Source organism: Miniopterus natalensis, chromosome 19 (assembly GCF_054644295.1).
Source record: "Miniopterus natalensis isolate mMinNat1 chromosome 19, mMinNat1.hap1, whole genome shotgun sequence".
Lineage (NCBI taxonomy): Eukaryota > Metazoa > Chordata > Mammalia > Chiroptera > Miniopteridae > Miniopterus > Miniopterus natalensis.
Window position 1 is genome coordinate 343,939 of NC_142099.1, and position 14,173 is coordinate 358,111.

Sequence of the window (14,173 nt, forward strand, 5' to 3'; positions counted from 1 at the left end):
GTGGACCCTGAAGGAACCAAGTGGGGTGTGGCCTTCATAGTTACCTACAGTGACCTTTACCCTTGGTGCCCTGAGAAGGGAACCTCAGGACTGCACATGGCCCTGCCCAGCAGGAACAATGGCTACTAGGAACCTACTAGAGGTAGAGGGAGGGGGCAGAGGCAGAACATCTTCCAGCAGCACTACTTTCAGTGTGAATGATATATGTCACTTAACTTGGCTCTGTCTCAGTTTCCACACTTTCACTGAGGCACATCACAGGGGTGTTGTGAGGATTAGTGAGTGAAATCAGAGAAGCACTCAGCACAGCACCCAGTACATTTTAACTTATCTATAAATGTTAGCTGTGGTTGTTCTTTGAGTGTTGAAGTCCCTTTGTGGTCACCAGAGAATGTCACTGGACAGAGGACCTCACCCTGAGTGGATCTGCCAAGGGCCAGCTGGTAGTGTGTAGGTTCTTGACTTCATGCAGAACAAATTTCACAACAGGAGTGTAGGTGAATTTTAGAGGATTATTATTAAAGTTGGGGACAGTGAAACAAGGAAGGGTCACGGAAATGAGCCTCGGCTGGGCTGCTTTGGTTCAACAGAGCTCAGGGAAAAGCGCTGCCCACAGAGTTTAGGAGATGTGTGCTTGTGGTGGAAGAAGAGGGGTGGGAGGCACAAGGGAGAGTGTGGGCTGGGGCCTTTGTTTTGAGGGGTCTAAAAGGCTGGGAGTTTGGGGGAGGTCTTAGGAGAGGATCTCAACAGAATATGCATCAGCTTTATGCTGATACCAAAATGAAATTTATTCTCTTGACTTCATCTGTCCTTGGGTGTGGTTGGCAAATGGCACGAATTTGATTTCTGCTGTCTCCCTGACTAGGGTGATTTAAGCTATTGAACCGCTGGTTGGGGAGGAGAAGTGCAAAGTATTTCCTCTTAAGTGTCCCTGGTTTAGGGAAGACAGGATTTACTACATGGCTGCAAACTGCTGTTTAAGTGTCTGTCTCAGTTTCCCTCTTCTGCTTGTCCTGGCTTACTAGCTTGTCTTAGTTCCAAGCCAGCTGAGTCACCTTAGGAAAGTTAATTCACCTTCTGCACGCTCCACTCCTTATCTGTCATGTGGGAAAAATGGAATGAATCTCAGTGAAGTGCTTCACTCAGTGTTTTGTTTTGGACATTCTCCAATCATTTTATTATCTTGTTTCATGGTGCCATATTACTATGCCTTTCACACCGTTTACCAGTCCCACTTCCATAATTCAAATGCCAAGAAATTACTACACATTCCCTTATACAGTCAAAAATAGACTTACTGGAATGTTTTTAGTCACAGCTGAAGGCAGCAGTGTTCATAGCACTTAGCTGTCGTTACACCCATAAAGGTGGAAACTGCAAAGCAACTGTAACGAGAGAAGCGCTTTGCGAACATGGGCGGCCTGGCTACACAGGCTTCCTGACCCCCACCTGAGTGCAAGAGCACAGGTCCTCAGGCCATGAAAGAAACGGTAGGAAATCTCCTATCAGTGTTGAACTACAGACACAGACAGTGAACTGGCAAGCATCTCGTTTCAGATTAGATCCTTGGAATGTGGCAAAACAGAGGCTGGCTGTCCTGGCCTTGAACATAATTATTAAAAGCACATTTTGCTAGAAAGGAAAATGATACTGGACATTCTCAATGCTCCAGTTTGAAGTGATACTTGCCTCTTAGTTTCCTGAAAAAGAAGCTTTGAAAGTTATATACATGGGTTTCATTTAAATTATACAGCAGCCTGGCTGGGCTTGGCTCAGCAGTTGAGCAGCGACCTGGGATCCTAGGCGATCAGGGTTCGATTCCCACTCAGGGCACGTGCCCCTGTTGCGGGCTTTGATCAGTGACTCTCCCATCATTGATGTTTCTATCTCTCGCTCTCTCCTTCTCCCTTCCTCTCTCTGGAATCAATAAAGATATGTAAAAAATAAAAATTCTATATCTTGAAAAAAATAAAAATAAATTATACAGCAATCTTTTATTATTATTATTGTCCCAGGCTTTGTTTAATGAAGATCTCCGTCATCAAATCAAGTGCGGTATTTCACAACTGTAAGAATGAAGATCACCAATAAAAGGATGACTGCAGCCAGCGCCATGGTGGCTCTTAGTTTGCATCCATGCCACCAAAACTGCCCCCGAAGCTGTTTGGATCTGTTGCTAAAAGCGGTTCTGTCATCCGATAAGCTTTCTGATTTGTCCTGAAGTTCATCTCGTCTCTCCCCTCTTTCAATTACCTTTGTGATATTTTCTTGCATGACATCAATAACTTCATCCACCTGGTTCTGAACATGCTTAATTTTATCATTTCTCAGAACAACTCTTGGTCCAGATGGTCCCCTTAGAAAAAGGTCCTCTTCTTCATCTGAATCATCTTCCAAAAGATTTCTCCTTTCACTTTTCACAGAACCAGTGACATCGTCATCATTTAGGTGGCGCTTGAACTTGGGAGGCATGTTTTTCTCGCCCTACAGCACTCTTTTACTTCCCCGCAGAGTAAGAACGCAGCACCTGAGTCCCCGAGGAGGCCTCGTGTGGCGGGAAGCGAGCAGCCAGTGGAGCAAGAAGGCAGGGAGCTGAGGCAGTGGGCGTCCAGGTGGCGTGGCCACGCGGCCACAGCTGCCCCCGGGCTCATCCACTCAGTGTTTTTAGAAAGTGCTTTATCACTGTGACACTTTGCTCTTAAGGAGGCCCTGGGCTCCAGGCTGGGCAGCGAGAAGCAGAGACGTTACTTCAGCTTGAGGGTCCTCATTCCCATCAGCTGAGCCTGAGGCTACTGTGGTCTCCAGGGAAGGGTCAGGCACTGGGACAGTCACAAGGGCATTCCCTACTTCTCTTTGGGCTGGGCAAATGGTCAAGGCAGTGGGATCCCAGTGCAAAATCCTGAAAACAGGCCACAGAGGCCCAGAGAGGGAGGTGTTTGGGAAGGTGTAGATATGTGATCCATCGATGGCATTGTAGAATGACACCTCCCCCTTCTCATAGTCTAGGAAAACCCCAACTCTTCGTGGAGGGTTGACAATTGACAGTGGGGTCCGGGGGTCTGTGAGAGCTCGGAAGTCATTCACCTTATACATCCCCGCTATCCAGAATCCACTCTCGGGTTTTATTTTAACTAAACATTTTCTCTCCACATTCTCTCTACACACCCCAACATACCACTGTGTTCTCCCTACCACGTCCACCTCCCAGAAATGTCTGCCGGTTGTGAAACTCTCACAGCCCAGCACACAGAAATTCCCAGAAAACCTTCTGGGGCTGTCTGGCAGGCTCTGCTCTGTGTCTGTCCACTGCAGGCTCCTGTGGTCCTCAGAAACAAGGAGATTGGGGTGCGCAGTGTCCGGGTCCAGAATAACATCCGCTGAAGAGGGTTCAGAGATGGAGTGGGATCAGCCATGGTTCCGGGTCCTCAGAGCCTCAGCCTTCAAGGCTGAGCCCAGAGCGTGAGGTCCCCAGCCTGCCCTGATGTGACCCTCAGCAATGCCAAGAGAAACAGCAGGTGCCTTTTGTCTGTGAGGAAGGGGAGGCAGAAGAGGGTGGGGGTCTGCCTAACCTGCCTCTTCAGCTGGTGCCTTCCTTCTACCTTTTTCCTGTTTCCCTCCCCAAATGTCCATGCCCACCTGTGCTGTATAGTCACATAGATTCAAATTCCAGCCCTCGCTCTACCCTCCTGAGCTGGATGACTTCCTTCTCTGCACAGTCTCTTTTCCTACAGACCCAACCTATGTAGGATCTCCACTCTCAATTTTATATCTGTAAAATAGGAGTAAAAATACTGATTTCTAGGGTAGAATAAGATGAAATGTACTATATTTAACCCAAGGCTGGTCATGAAGGAAGTGCCTGGTGTGATAATAGAGAACATGTCTCTGCTTTGCTTGGGGACATGCTGGGGGCTCTACATGCTCTGGGATCCACTCCCCAGCTGTCCCCACCCTCTGGCCCCAGGAAGGAGTCCTTTTTGGACAGCATCACTGGGCTCCCTTGCCTCTGGTTACCTGTTGGGTTTGGCCAGGGCAGGTACTAGCTGAAGACTGGGAGCAGAAAGGAAAGAGAGGCACAGCACTGCCTTCCCACCTCCTCCCATGGAGATGCTCTAACAAAGCAGGACTCCTCTCAGGCAGCCTCTTCCTGAGCCGAGCCTACTCCTGGTTCCAGTGAAGTTTCCCAGGCTCTCTGCCTTGGGCCTAAGGGTGGGGACAACTCCCACTGTTGTGAGCCCTGGGACAGCATTCATCCTTGGTTTCCCTCAAGGCTACTCCCCACCCCCCACCCCAAGTAGTTCCTTCTGTAAACCCTCTTTAATCACGGTGTAGATTCCCTGTGAACAAAACCAACTCCATGTCTGTGTCATGAATTTTTTTCACCTCTTCATGCTGTGACCTGTGGCCCACCTCACTGTCCTTAGCAAGCACAGCAAAGCCTTTGGGTCATGTTTGTCTGTGTTCCTTAAATGCAGCCACAAACATTTTTGTTAGTAACAGCTAGAATGGCATCACAACCAAGGTCAATACTGTGGACAAAACGGGGTCACATACTGAAACTGATATGCTCTCAGGAGGCCTGCACGGTGGCCTTACAAACTCAGAGAACTGCAGCAATCACATAGGATGTTCTTAGATTAAAACTTTTTAACTAAAGGCAGTTTATGGTGGGTCCTCATGTTCTAGGCGGGAATCTTCCCTGACAAAAGTCACTCTTGACCTTAATTGAGCTGTGTATTGTCTTTTTGCATCTATGATAACACACCTTTGGAACATCAAGGTAACTTCCCGTTTTCAGGACCCCTCTAGAGCACAGACCATGAATCCCCTCATTGTTACCCTGTTAGCTGTGGACTGTTAACTACCCTGCACCCACCTATGCAAAAGACATATGTGTCTATCATTTCACTTTTTATTATCCAGTCCCAGAGGTTCCCCACCCAGCTTTGCTCTCTCCCGCCTCCCTAACCTATCACCAGTGGATTTCATGTAACCCACTTATGTCTCTTATTTTTTATTGTAAGGTATAAAATAAGGGAGAAAACTACCATTTTCTGAAGCATATTTTAAAATCCACTTAGATTTTGCTTCCTGGCAATTGTCAGTTTGGCTCAAATAAAGTCATGACAATTCTCTAGAGGTTTGAACCAGTCTTACGTTGACAACACCAAACTGGTTATAATATTGGTTATAAAGAACCATCCATCACATGAAGCCCAGCAGGTGTGGCCTGGAGCTGCCACATTCTTTGTCCCTTTGTCCTGTCACTCATGTGTACCCAAGTTATAGTATAAAAAAAAGTATAGCAACTGGTCTGATAGCTGTGATTAATCTGTGTAGATTGTCCAGGCGTCTCTCCACTCTGACCTGTCATCCCGGGGAGTAAATCACCCTATAAAAGTGTCTGTTATGTTCTAAGGAGTTGCCAGCATTGCTTTTAGGTCTTAAGATAGCATCTTCTTACCAGGGTCATCATCATTAAAGACCCATTTTGAACTTTCCTGATGGTGTTTTGAACAACAGTCATTCATTACCTCATCTAGTCTTCACCCCAACCCTGACATAGTGGGAATGACCACCATCATTTAAAAGGAGACTAAAGCTCAGAATCCTTGCACAACTTGAGGACACAACTTGAGGCATACAGGGCAGGAGGGGGCAGAGCTTGGTCAGGTCACATCCTCACTCTCCTGCCCCTTCCTCCAGCTCCAGCCCTCAGCCTCCTCCTTCCCACACACACCTGGGGACGCCTAGGACAGCAGCTGCCCCTGGTTCTCTGGGGTCTCGGCAGAAGATGGGCCCACCTTGGAGACCAGGACCTCAAGTCACCCACCCAGAACTCTCCCAGTGAAGAGTTAGAGAAGAAAAGGGAGCAGGGCCCTGGGTAGTTGTCCCAGAGGACACACAGTGGTTCACTCACCAGGTTGATAGGTGGTCTTCAACACTGAAAGGAAGGAGACACAGACAAGGAAAGGCCATTAGTTCTGTCTTTCCCCCACCCACTCTCCTCACTGAGCCTCTTCTGCTTTCCTCCCTCTTTTCCAACATCCAGTTTCCTTCAAATAACGCTTGTGGATCAGGCATAAAGCCTCTCTGAGTGTTGGGCTTCCCTCCATCACCCTGGGGCTGTGGGCGCCATGGCCAGGCTTTGCCCAGGAGTGGGTGTGTCAGCAGGGTGAGGGGACACTGCATGTGGAAGGTCCTCTCTGGGTGTCCAGAAAGGAGGGGGTGGGACTCCACAGAAAATGAGCCTCTGAGCTGGATCTGATTATCACACACCAGCACAGAGAGGGGTAAATGCTTCCTACACAGGTGCCAGGAAACCAGAGAGGTTGAGTCACTCACCAGCATAGTCCTGAGCCTTCTCACCTGCAAGGGAAGACGGGCAGAGAGTCACCTGAACTGTCATTTTTGAGTCAGTTTCTGTCTCTTCCTTTGCTGGCATCTACTGTTCTGTCTTGACCACCCCACCCTTCCTGCCTCTCCCTCTGCCTGTTCCATTCTCTGCTCCCCCCTCCTCTTTGAAATCAACTGCATCCAATGACCCCACAGGCACCGTGTAGGAGCTTTCCCAGCTGTCACCCCAGATCTGTTTTGTACGAATCTATACACAGTCACCCTCTATCTGAGGTCTCACTTTCCGAAGTTTCAGTTACGTTCCCTCAACCCCTGTTGGAATGTGTTAAATGGAAAATTCCAGAAATAAACAATTTATAAGCTTTAAATTGTACATCATTGTGAGTAGGGTGATGAAATCTGGTTCCATCCATCTCCAACCTGCCAACGCATGAACCATCCCTTTATCCAGCAGGTCCACCCTGTGTACCTCCCCCCGTTAGCCACTTAGGAGCCTCCTGAGATCAGGTCAGCTGTCCAGTGTCACAGTGCTTGTGTTCACGTCACCCTTATTTGACTGAGTAAGGGCTCCAAGGCCCAGAGCAGTGACGCAGGCAACTCGGGTTTGCCAACGAGCACCCTTTCTTCCAGTGAAAAGCAAACATCGGGGTACACACAGGGTGTGGAACTATCTGCGGTTTCAGGCATCCACTGGGGTCAGGATCCCACCCCTGGGGTAAGTGGTGCCCATCTCAGTCCTGCACCTGAGCACAGGCTCGCCCTGTGGGTACTGGATGGAGATGTGTGCTGGGGTCCATCTATCTCAATCTGCGTTATTTCCCGCCTACTTCCAAATGAATTGGGAAATTAATGAGAAAACTTCAGGTGCTATTGTTTTTTCAGCAGTTAAGATAAACCCTGACAGCTGAGGCTGGAGCCACTCCTCTCGCTAGGAGACACTCCCCTCTCTCCTTCTGCTTCCCCTGAGCAGCTACAGATGCGGTAAAGCAGCAGGCGGGAGGGCAGGCTGCACACACTGAGCCCATCGCCCCCTTTCCTTTCTGGGGCTCCCTGGACATCCCCGTATGAGGGGCCCCTGGTGCAGACAGACTGAAGTCCCTTCCTGCCCTGAGAAAGGCCCCTGCCCCGGGTTCCCCAGATCAGGGCCCTTAATTCTTCCCAGGGCGGGGAGGGGCGAGGAAGGGGCTGGAAATAGCGGAGCAGAGTCTGAGGTGTGGGTCCAGAGTATCACCTGCCTGGTACTGGCTGTGTCTCCATTTTGCAAGAAAAATGGGAGGAGCTGGTCACATGCATAACGCAGGGACCCCAGAACCTGCGAGGCCGGTATCAGGACTTACCGAGTTCTTCCTGCAGCTTCTCTGGAGATAAGAAGAAAAAAAAGCCCTGTTATGGGGATAGAGAGGAGGACCCGAGGGGGGTGCCTGGGATGGGGCAGGGAGGTCGCCCTTCCTGCCCCCAGGCTCACCTTTGGCACTTTTCTCTGCCTCCTTCTCCTGCCACAGGACCTGGATTCTCTTCTGCTGTCGCCACAGGAAGACACCAGCCACCAGCAGAGCCAGCAAGGTGACCCCGAAGGCCGCCTGCCAGGGCTCCGCTCTCCAGAAGAAGGGACCTGCAGAGGGACAGACTCAGCCGCCCGCCAGGCAGGGCCCTGGGGTATCTCAGGAGGTGAGGTGACCTCTCTCCCCAAAGGATCCCAGAACTCTTTCTGTACATGATAAATTTTATTTTCTTGAAATGTCTGCCTCTCACATGGAGATACTACAAATATCAAAAAATATATGTACAGAGCAGTGAAGTCTCCCCTCCACTCCCTCGTCCCTCCCCCATTGATCAGCTTCTCATTACTCAGCTTAACATGAGGATGAAGGATGTGAACTTTGGGGTCGGAGGGCCTGGGTTCAAATTCTACGTCTCCTGTCTGACCTGCTCTGTGACCTTGCACTAATGACTTAACCTTTCTGTTCCTGGTGTCCTAGCTGGTGAGAGGATTAAGTTAAAGCTTATAAAGTGCCTGACGCACAGTGAGTGCCATGCACGTCTTTATTACATCTAAAAAACATAAATATATTCTCCTTTTTCTTGCTTACACCAAAGACAGGATCCCTACAAGCTGGGCTGCATCCTGGGTCTCGGGGACCTTTCTGCATCAGCACGGAGAACAGGTCCGTGTTTCCTCCACACTGCAGCCCACTGCACAGGAGCCCCCTTGCTGGGCCTTGGCTCGGTCTCTAACTTTTATTATTATAGTTGATGCTCTAAGAAGTAACCTTGTACATGGGCCATTTCATACAACCCCAAGCTGATCTGTCAGATGAAACCCCAGAAGTGGGATTTAAGATCAATAAATAATTTGGATAAAGATTGTTCTATTGTCCCCAATGGAAGATGTGACAATTTATACCAAAAATATACCAAATTATAGCCACAAACGTCTAAGAGTGGCTGTCCCCCCACCATCCTGCCATCGGCTGTGTTACCAACCACCTTGCTTTTCCTACTGTTGCCAGTCTCCCAGGTGGAACCGGTTCCCTACTCAGTGAGACTGGGATCCTGCTATGAGGTAATTTCCTTTCCTGTGAACTGATAATTCATGTTCTTGGCTCATTTTCTACGGGGCTGTTTTATGTTTTAACGTGATTAACCCTTTCTCCAAGACGTGGTTGTACTTATATTTTCCCATGTGTTTGCTGATCTTTACCACTTGCCCCCAATTCCTGTTGGGTGTCACAGTTTGTAACATGCAGAAAATATGGAAAGATGTTTGTGACATAATCAGCTCCATGGGGAAAGAAGCAGCCAGGTCCCTGCTCTGTGCCTCATGTTCCCTGCAAAGACCCAAGTCAGCAGCACACAGTCAGGCCTCCTTCCCCAGTGGCCACAGCTAAGCAGAGGGTCGAGCAGGGACTCACCTGCAATGGAAAGCCTGGCTGTCTTTTCCTGGCTGAGCAGGGGATTTCTGATGATACAGGAGATCTCCTTCCCAGAGCCATCTTTCAGGATCACAGAAGATGTGGCTGCATATAGACCTGTGGGATCTGTAGCCACAGGTGAGGCCACAGCTGGCAAGCTCTGTCCCCTGTCATCTCTCCACTCCACTTGGGGCTGTGGATACCAGCCTGCAGACGTGCACTCCAGACGGATCCCTCCATCTTCATGACCCTTCATTTCAATGTGAACATCAGAGCCCAGGGCTGGGGAAGGAAAAGTGAGCCTGATCATGAGGAGTCCTCTGTATTGGTGAGGATCCCATCAGGAACGAGGAGCTCACTCGCACTAGGTACTACGAGCAGGTTCACTAAGGAGCTGTTTACAAAGTGTGTTGTGCAGTAGGGACTGTTCCATGATGTGACCACTACCTGACCATCCCTGGACCTCATAGTAGATCTAGCTAGACGTTGGACTGAACAGATGTTGTTTCCCCTAAAATCCCTTAGAGACAGCTGGATCCCTCCCCCATGCCCCAGGCCTGCTGGTTCCTAGAACTGGCCCTCACCCTGCCCTAAGCAAGCATGTAAGTCCTTCTCCCTTGTCTGGGGTGGGTCATGTTCCAGTGCTCCAATCTCCCCTGCCTGTCATGCATAAGCCTTAGCCTTTGCCATGTGGTGGAGAGGACATGCATGTTGTACTGCTGCCTAAAATGCTGTTCCTTGTATGTAAGTCACCTTGGTAAACTCTTGATATAATTAATCTATTGATGACACCATTTTTTTCTGGTCTCTGGACTCAGGGAAACTTCCATAATGTTGTGGAGAGGGAGGAAAACCTTCATGGGAGAGAGCTGAGCCAGGGCCAGGACAGTAGAGCTGTTACCACCAGTCCCTAAACTCTTAACTCAAGAAGAGGAGGGAGGAAGCCTTTGACGTCCTGCAAGGACAGAGTCCTGTAGGGAGGGCTTTCTTAAGAGGAGCTGTGGTCTCCAGGAAGGGACTGTAGCTGGCTGAGGGGGACCTGCAGGGAGAAAGACAGGACCCTCCACACCCATCTTCCTTCCTCTGCGAGGCTCCTCAGTGACCAGCCCAGGCAGAAGCCACAGGGCAGGGTTGTGCCTTGAAAAAGAGAAATGCAACCCAGTCGGGTGGACGTGAGCGATTTCATGGAACAGCAGCGTCAGACAAGGGTGTGTTATCCCTGTGATGAGTGAGAACAAAACCACCACCACTCAGCCATCGGGTCTGAGCACAGAGAACACGAAGTGTCCAGACCACAGCAGCCAGCAAACCTCCCGTCCTGGCTCAGTGGCCAGTTACATCCCCTCACCATCCCGACAGCATCCACCCAGAGCAAAGCCCTCCTTCCATAAGCCCAACTCCCCTATCAGCCCAAATGTTATGTAAGTCTCCCTGACACCTTCTCGTTGAGACACCCCTTGGTTTCCACATGGGTGCATCTCCCTCACTGCAACACGGACTAAAATCAACCTGGTCAGCTACAGGTGTGATCCTGGGCCTTTGGTTAGAGGACATGGGCGGCACAGGTGATGTCCCTGCACTTCAGCCTCCCTGGACCACAGCCCTGTGCACCTGCAGGGCCCATGGCCACTGCCTGGAACACAGCTGAACCCAATCCACTGTGTCCCCCACTGAGGGGAGGTTTTCTCATCCTTCCTACTCCTGACCCCCCTTCCTGCTTAGACCCTGGTGGTCAGCATGAGGGGCTCTTCACCTGACACAGGAGGAACCCTTCCTAGAGGAAAATGTGGGTCTGTCAAGGGCCCCAGAGAAGCAGAGTTGGAGGCTGGGAAGCAGTTGTTGCTGAGTTGCTGGAGGTGCTGTGAGGTGGGCTTCGAGCCTCTGTCCCCAGGCCCCATGGCAGAAGGAGCTCAGAACAAACCTCAGACTCACCTGCAACCTTCAGCTCCACCTGGGCTTTTGCATAGAAATTGCCATGTTGGAAATAACACAGGTAGATTCCACTGTCAGAGACTCGGAGGTTGCGAATCCAGAGAGCAGCCTTCCCCTCGGTGATGTCTTGTCTTAAAATGGAAGTTCTCCCTCGATACTCTGGTATCTGTGTTTCTTCCTTGCCATCTGCATACGCACACACCACCTGCTTGAGGCTGGATCGCACCCACATCAGCTCCATGGTCTCAGCGCTCATCTCTGGGGACAGCTGACAGGGCAGCTCAGCATCTTCACCCACCATGATCACTATGGGCACAAGGGGTCCAATCACAGCAAACTGAGCTGGTCAGCAGAAGAGGGTGCTCCATCAGAGGGGGCTGGGGCCAGAGGGTAAGGGGGTGTCCCAGGAAGGGAGGGGGAGGTAAGAAACACCTAGGCAGGCACTCCTGACATCACAGAAGTACAGTCTGGATGGGCCTTCCAGGTGTGGGGAGGAGCCCAAGGTTCTGACTGGGCTCTATAGGTAACACTCCACATACATAATGCAGAACCTTTCCCTACCTGAGCTGGGGGTGAGCAGCTGGACCAAGGCCAGGCACACAGGGAGGTCCAGCAGATGGAAGGCCAGGGACCTCACCATTGTTACCTGCTGAGCAGACAGAGAGGCTCCAGAAGGAGAAATGACGACCTGGAAGATGGAGAATTCCACATGGAGTCTTCTGCCTCCCCAGGGCAGACTCGGGGTGCAACCCCCATCACTGCTGACCCCAGGGCTCCTCTGAGATGTCTGCTTGGGGGTCTTTAACCTTTGATTCCAACGTGGGAAATCACCCATAAAACATGTAACGTGAAATGCGTGTCCCTTAACCCTAGTCACCAGGACATCCTTGGCTCCACTGTCCAAATGTGCTCAGAAGCCCTCCCTTACCCACACTTCCTGGGACAGTCAGGTCCAGGCCTCCATCATCACACTCTGATTATGCAGGACCCTCCTCTCTGAGTCCCCGAGTCCACTGGTGCCCCCTACAGTCTCTGCTCAACACCACAGCCAGAACTCTCCTGACTCACACCAGGTCGCCCCTCTACTCAGCCCCTTCCAGGGCTCCCATTTCACTCAGAGCAGAAGCTGAAGTCCTTTGCACCATATAATCTTAAAATTATTTCAATGTTCTAAATTTTTTAAGCTTTTTGAGCAGGGAATATATTTCCACCTATTTTGGGGGCTATTTGTTTTATTTTGTTTTATTCTTTTGATTATAGACAAATTTGAATTAAAAAATAAATTTAAATAATTTATAAAGGTAATTATATACTGTATTTCATATGAATATAAATATTTCTGGATGTATTTTTGCCATAGAAATATACATAATGACTTAAAATGCTTTGTCCTTTCACCCACAAATTCCACTTACACGAATTAACCTTAAAGAAAAAAAAAACAGGCAGTAACATAAGGATTTATGTTTAATGCTGTTCATCATAGTAAATCTGCAATAACAAAATGTAGATACAATTTAAACACTCAAATTAAATCCAACTTTGTTATAATTATAAATAAAAACCATTTATCTAAAACCACGATTCCTAAACCTACAGCTAAGATAATACTCAATGGTGAAAACCTGAAAGCTTTTCCTCTAATGTCAGGAATAAGACAGGCTGCCCACTATCACCCCTTCTACTCAGCACAGTATTGGAAGTCCTAGCCGCAGTGTGTTGTTTATCCAGTCTCCAGCTGCTGTACACGTATGTTGTTTCAGATTTTTCTATATCCCAATATTACAAATCATTCTGTAATGAACCTCTTTACATAAACACATTTAAGACACACACCTTGTAACCCTCCCCACCAGTCTTTTAACATTATTTCTGTAAATGATGACCCGCTGTAACCAATATGTGACTGCACATAAAGCGCCTGTTTGCTTCACAATTCCAGGAACTAATTTAAAGGAAGCAGACTCAGACCTTCAGACATTCCAGCCCCGGGAGTTTCGATGACCTTCAACCAGTTATCTGAGCAGACTGTGTTGGCATGTGCTTAGTGCCCTCAGTGGAGCTCTCTCAACCCCCTCCTTTTGAATCCAATGTTCTGTCCCCCTGGCCCCCCATCCTCTCTCCCTTCTTACAAAAACCCCGGCCCACGTCCCGTTGGTCAGAGGATCTTTGCAACATGAGTCCACCATCTTCTCAAGCTGCTGGCTCTAAATAGACCTACTTTCCTTCCACCAGTCCCTGCCTGTCCACCAGCTTTCAAGCAGCAGGCAACCGAACCTGGGTTTGGTATCAGCCTTTGAGAATCTCTTAGACCACGCTCCCGGAGATGAGCAGGAGAGACTGTAAGATGCCTCTGCTGCTGTGTGAAGCTCCCTCATTCCAGTGCTCTCACTCCCACAGATTTCCCAGTTCAGGCCTTACCTTGCCCTGCCTGCTGCTCCCACCTGGGTTCCACGGGTAGGCGCAGAGCACCCCACTCCTTCTGTGGGCGAGCATCACGCTGCAGGCTCACCCAGCTTCTCAGCCTCTCTAACAGGGACCTGGGACTCTGCCTTTTACCAACTGCCCCTTTTACCCTTCGCACTCCCAGCTGAAATCCACAGAACAAAGGCACTGGGGAGGTCCTTATGCTACTTGAGTGTCTCACCTGGAGGAAAGGGTGGGGAAAAGAAAGCTGGCTCATGACCGGAAAGAGTGCAAAGTCCCTATTTGAAAGCACCTGTTATAAAAAATAATGGTAATAACCTTTACTCCCTACTGGGTGCAGGTGGTTTAGACAGATTTCTATCGCAGTCATGCCTGAAGGAGATCGTATCAACATTGATTTCTCTCCCTCGTGGGGCCCCTGGTCGGGGTGGGCTCCCCTGGGCTGGGCTGACTGGGGTTGGGCTCCAGGCTGCAGTTTGGGTCCTGTCAGCTCCACAGGTCTCTTCATTCTGGGACCAGGAGCTACATGCACATGCCCCCTCCCC

The 14,173-nt window shown here is 49.7% G+C and overlaps 2 protein-coding genes and 1 pseudogene across 2 annotated transcripts; all 3 read right to left on the reverse strand.

Annotated features, from left to right (window-relative positions):
* Positions 1-1,997: 1,997 nt before the first annotated feature.
* LOC107545548 (vesicle-associated membrane protein 4 pseudogene) lies at positions 1,998-2,472 on the reverse strand (annotated as a pseudogene).
* A 207-nt stretch (positions 2,473-2,679) lies between these two features.
* LOC148090829 (butyrophilin subfamily 3 member A3-like) lies at positions 2,680-5,374 on the reverse strand. The gene is made up of 2 exons (XM_087828139.1): positions 5,368-5,374; positions 2,680-3,377 (listed from the first exon to the last, which is right to left on the reverse strand). Exons 1-2 carry the CDS (start codon positions 5,372-5,374, stop codon positions 2,680-2,682), a joined length of 705 nt encoding a protein of 234 aa, XP_087684265.1.
* Positions 5,375-5,912: 538 nt separating this feature from the next.
* On the reverse strand, positions 5,913-11,910 carry BTN3A2 (butyrophilin subfamily 3 member A2). Its single transcript, XM_087828140.1, has 7 exons — positions 11,763-11,910; positions 11,202-11,543; positions 9,270-9,551; positions 7,823-7,969; positions 7,695-7,715; positions 6,346-6,369; positions 5,913-5,944 (listed from the first exon to the last, which is right to left on the reverse strand). The coding sequence occupies exons 1-7, from the start codon at positions 11,839-11,841 to the stop codon at positions 5,913-5,915; spliced, it is 927 nt and encodes a 308-aa protein (XP_087684266.1). The 5' UTR covers positions 11,842-11,910.
* Between the last annotated feature and the right edge of the window lie 2,263 nt (positions 11,911-14,173).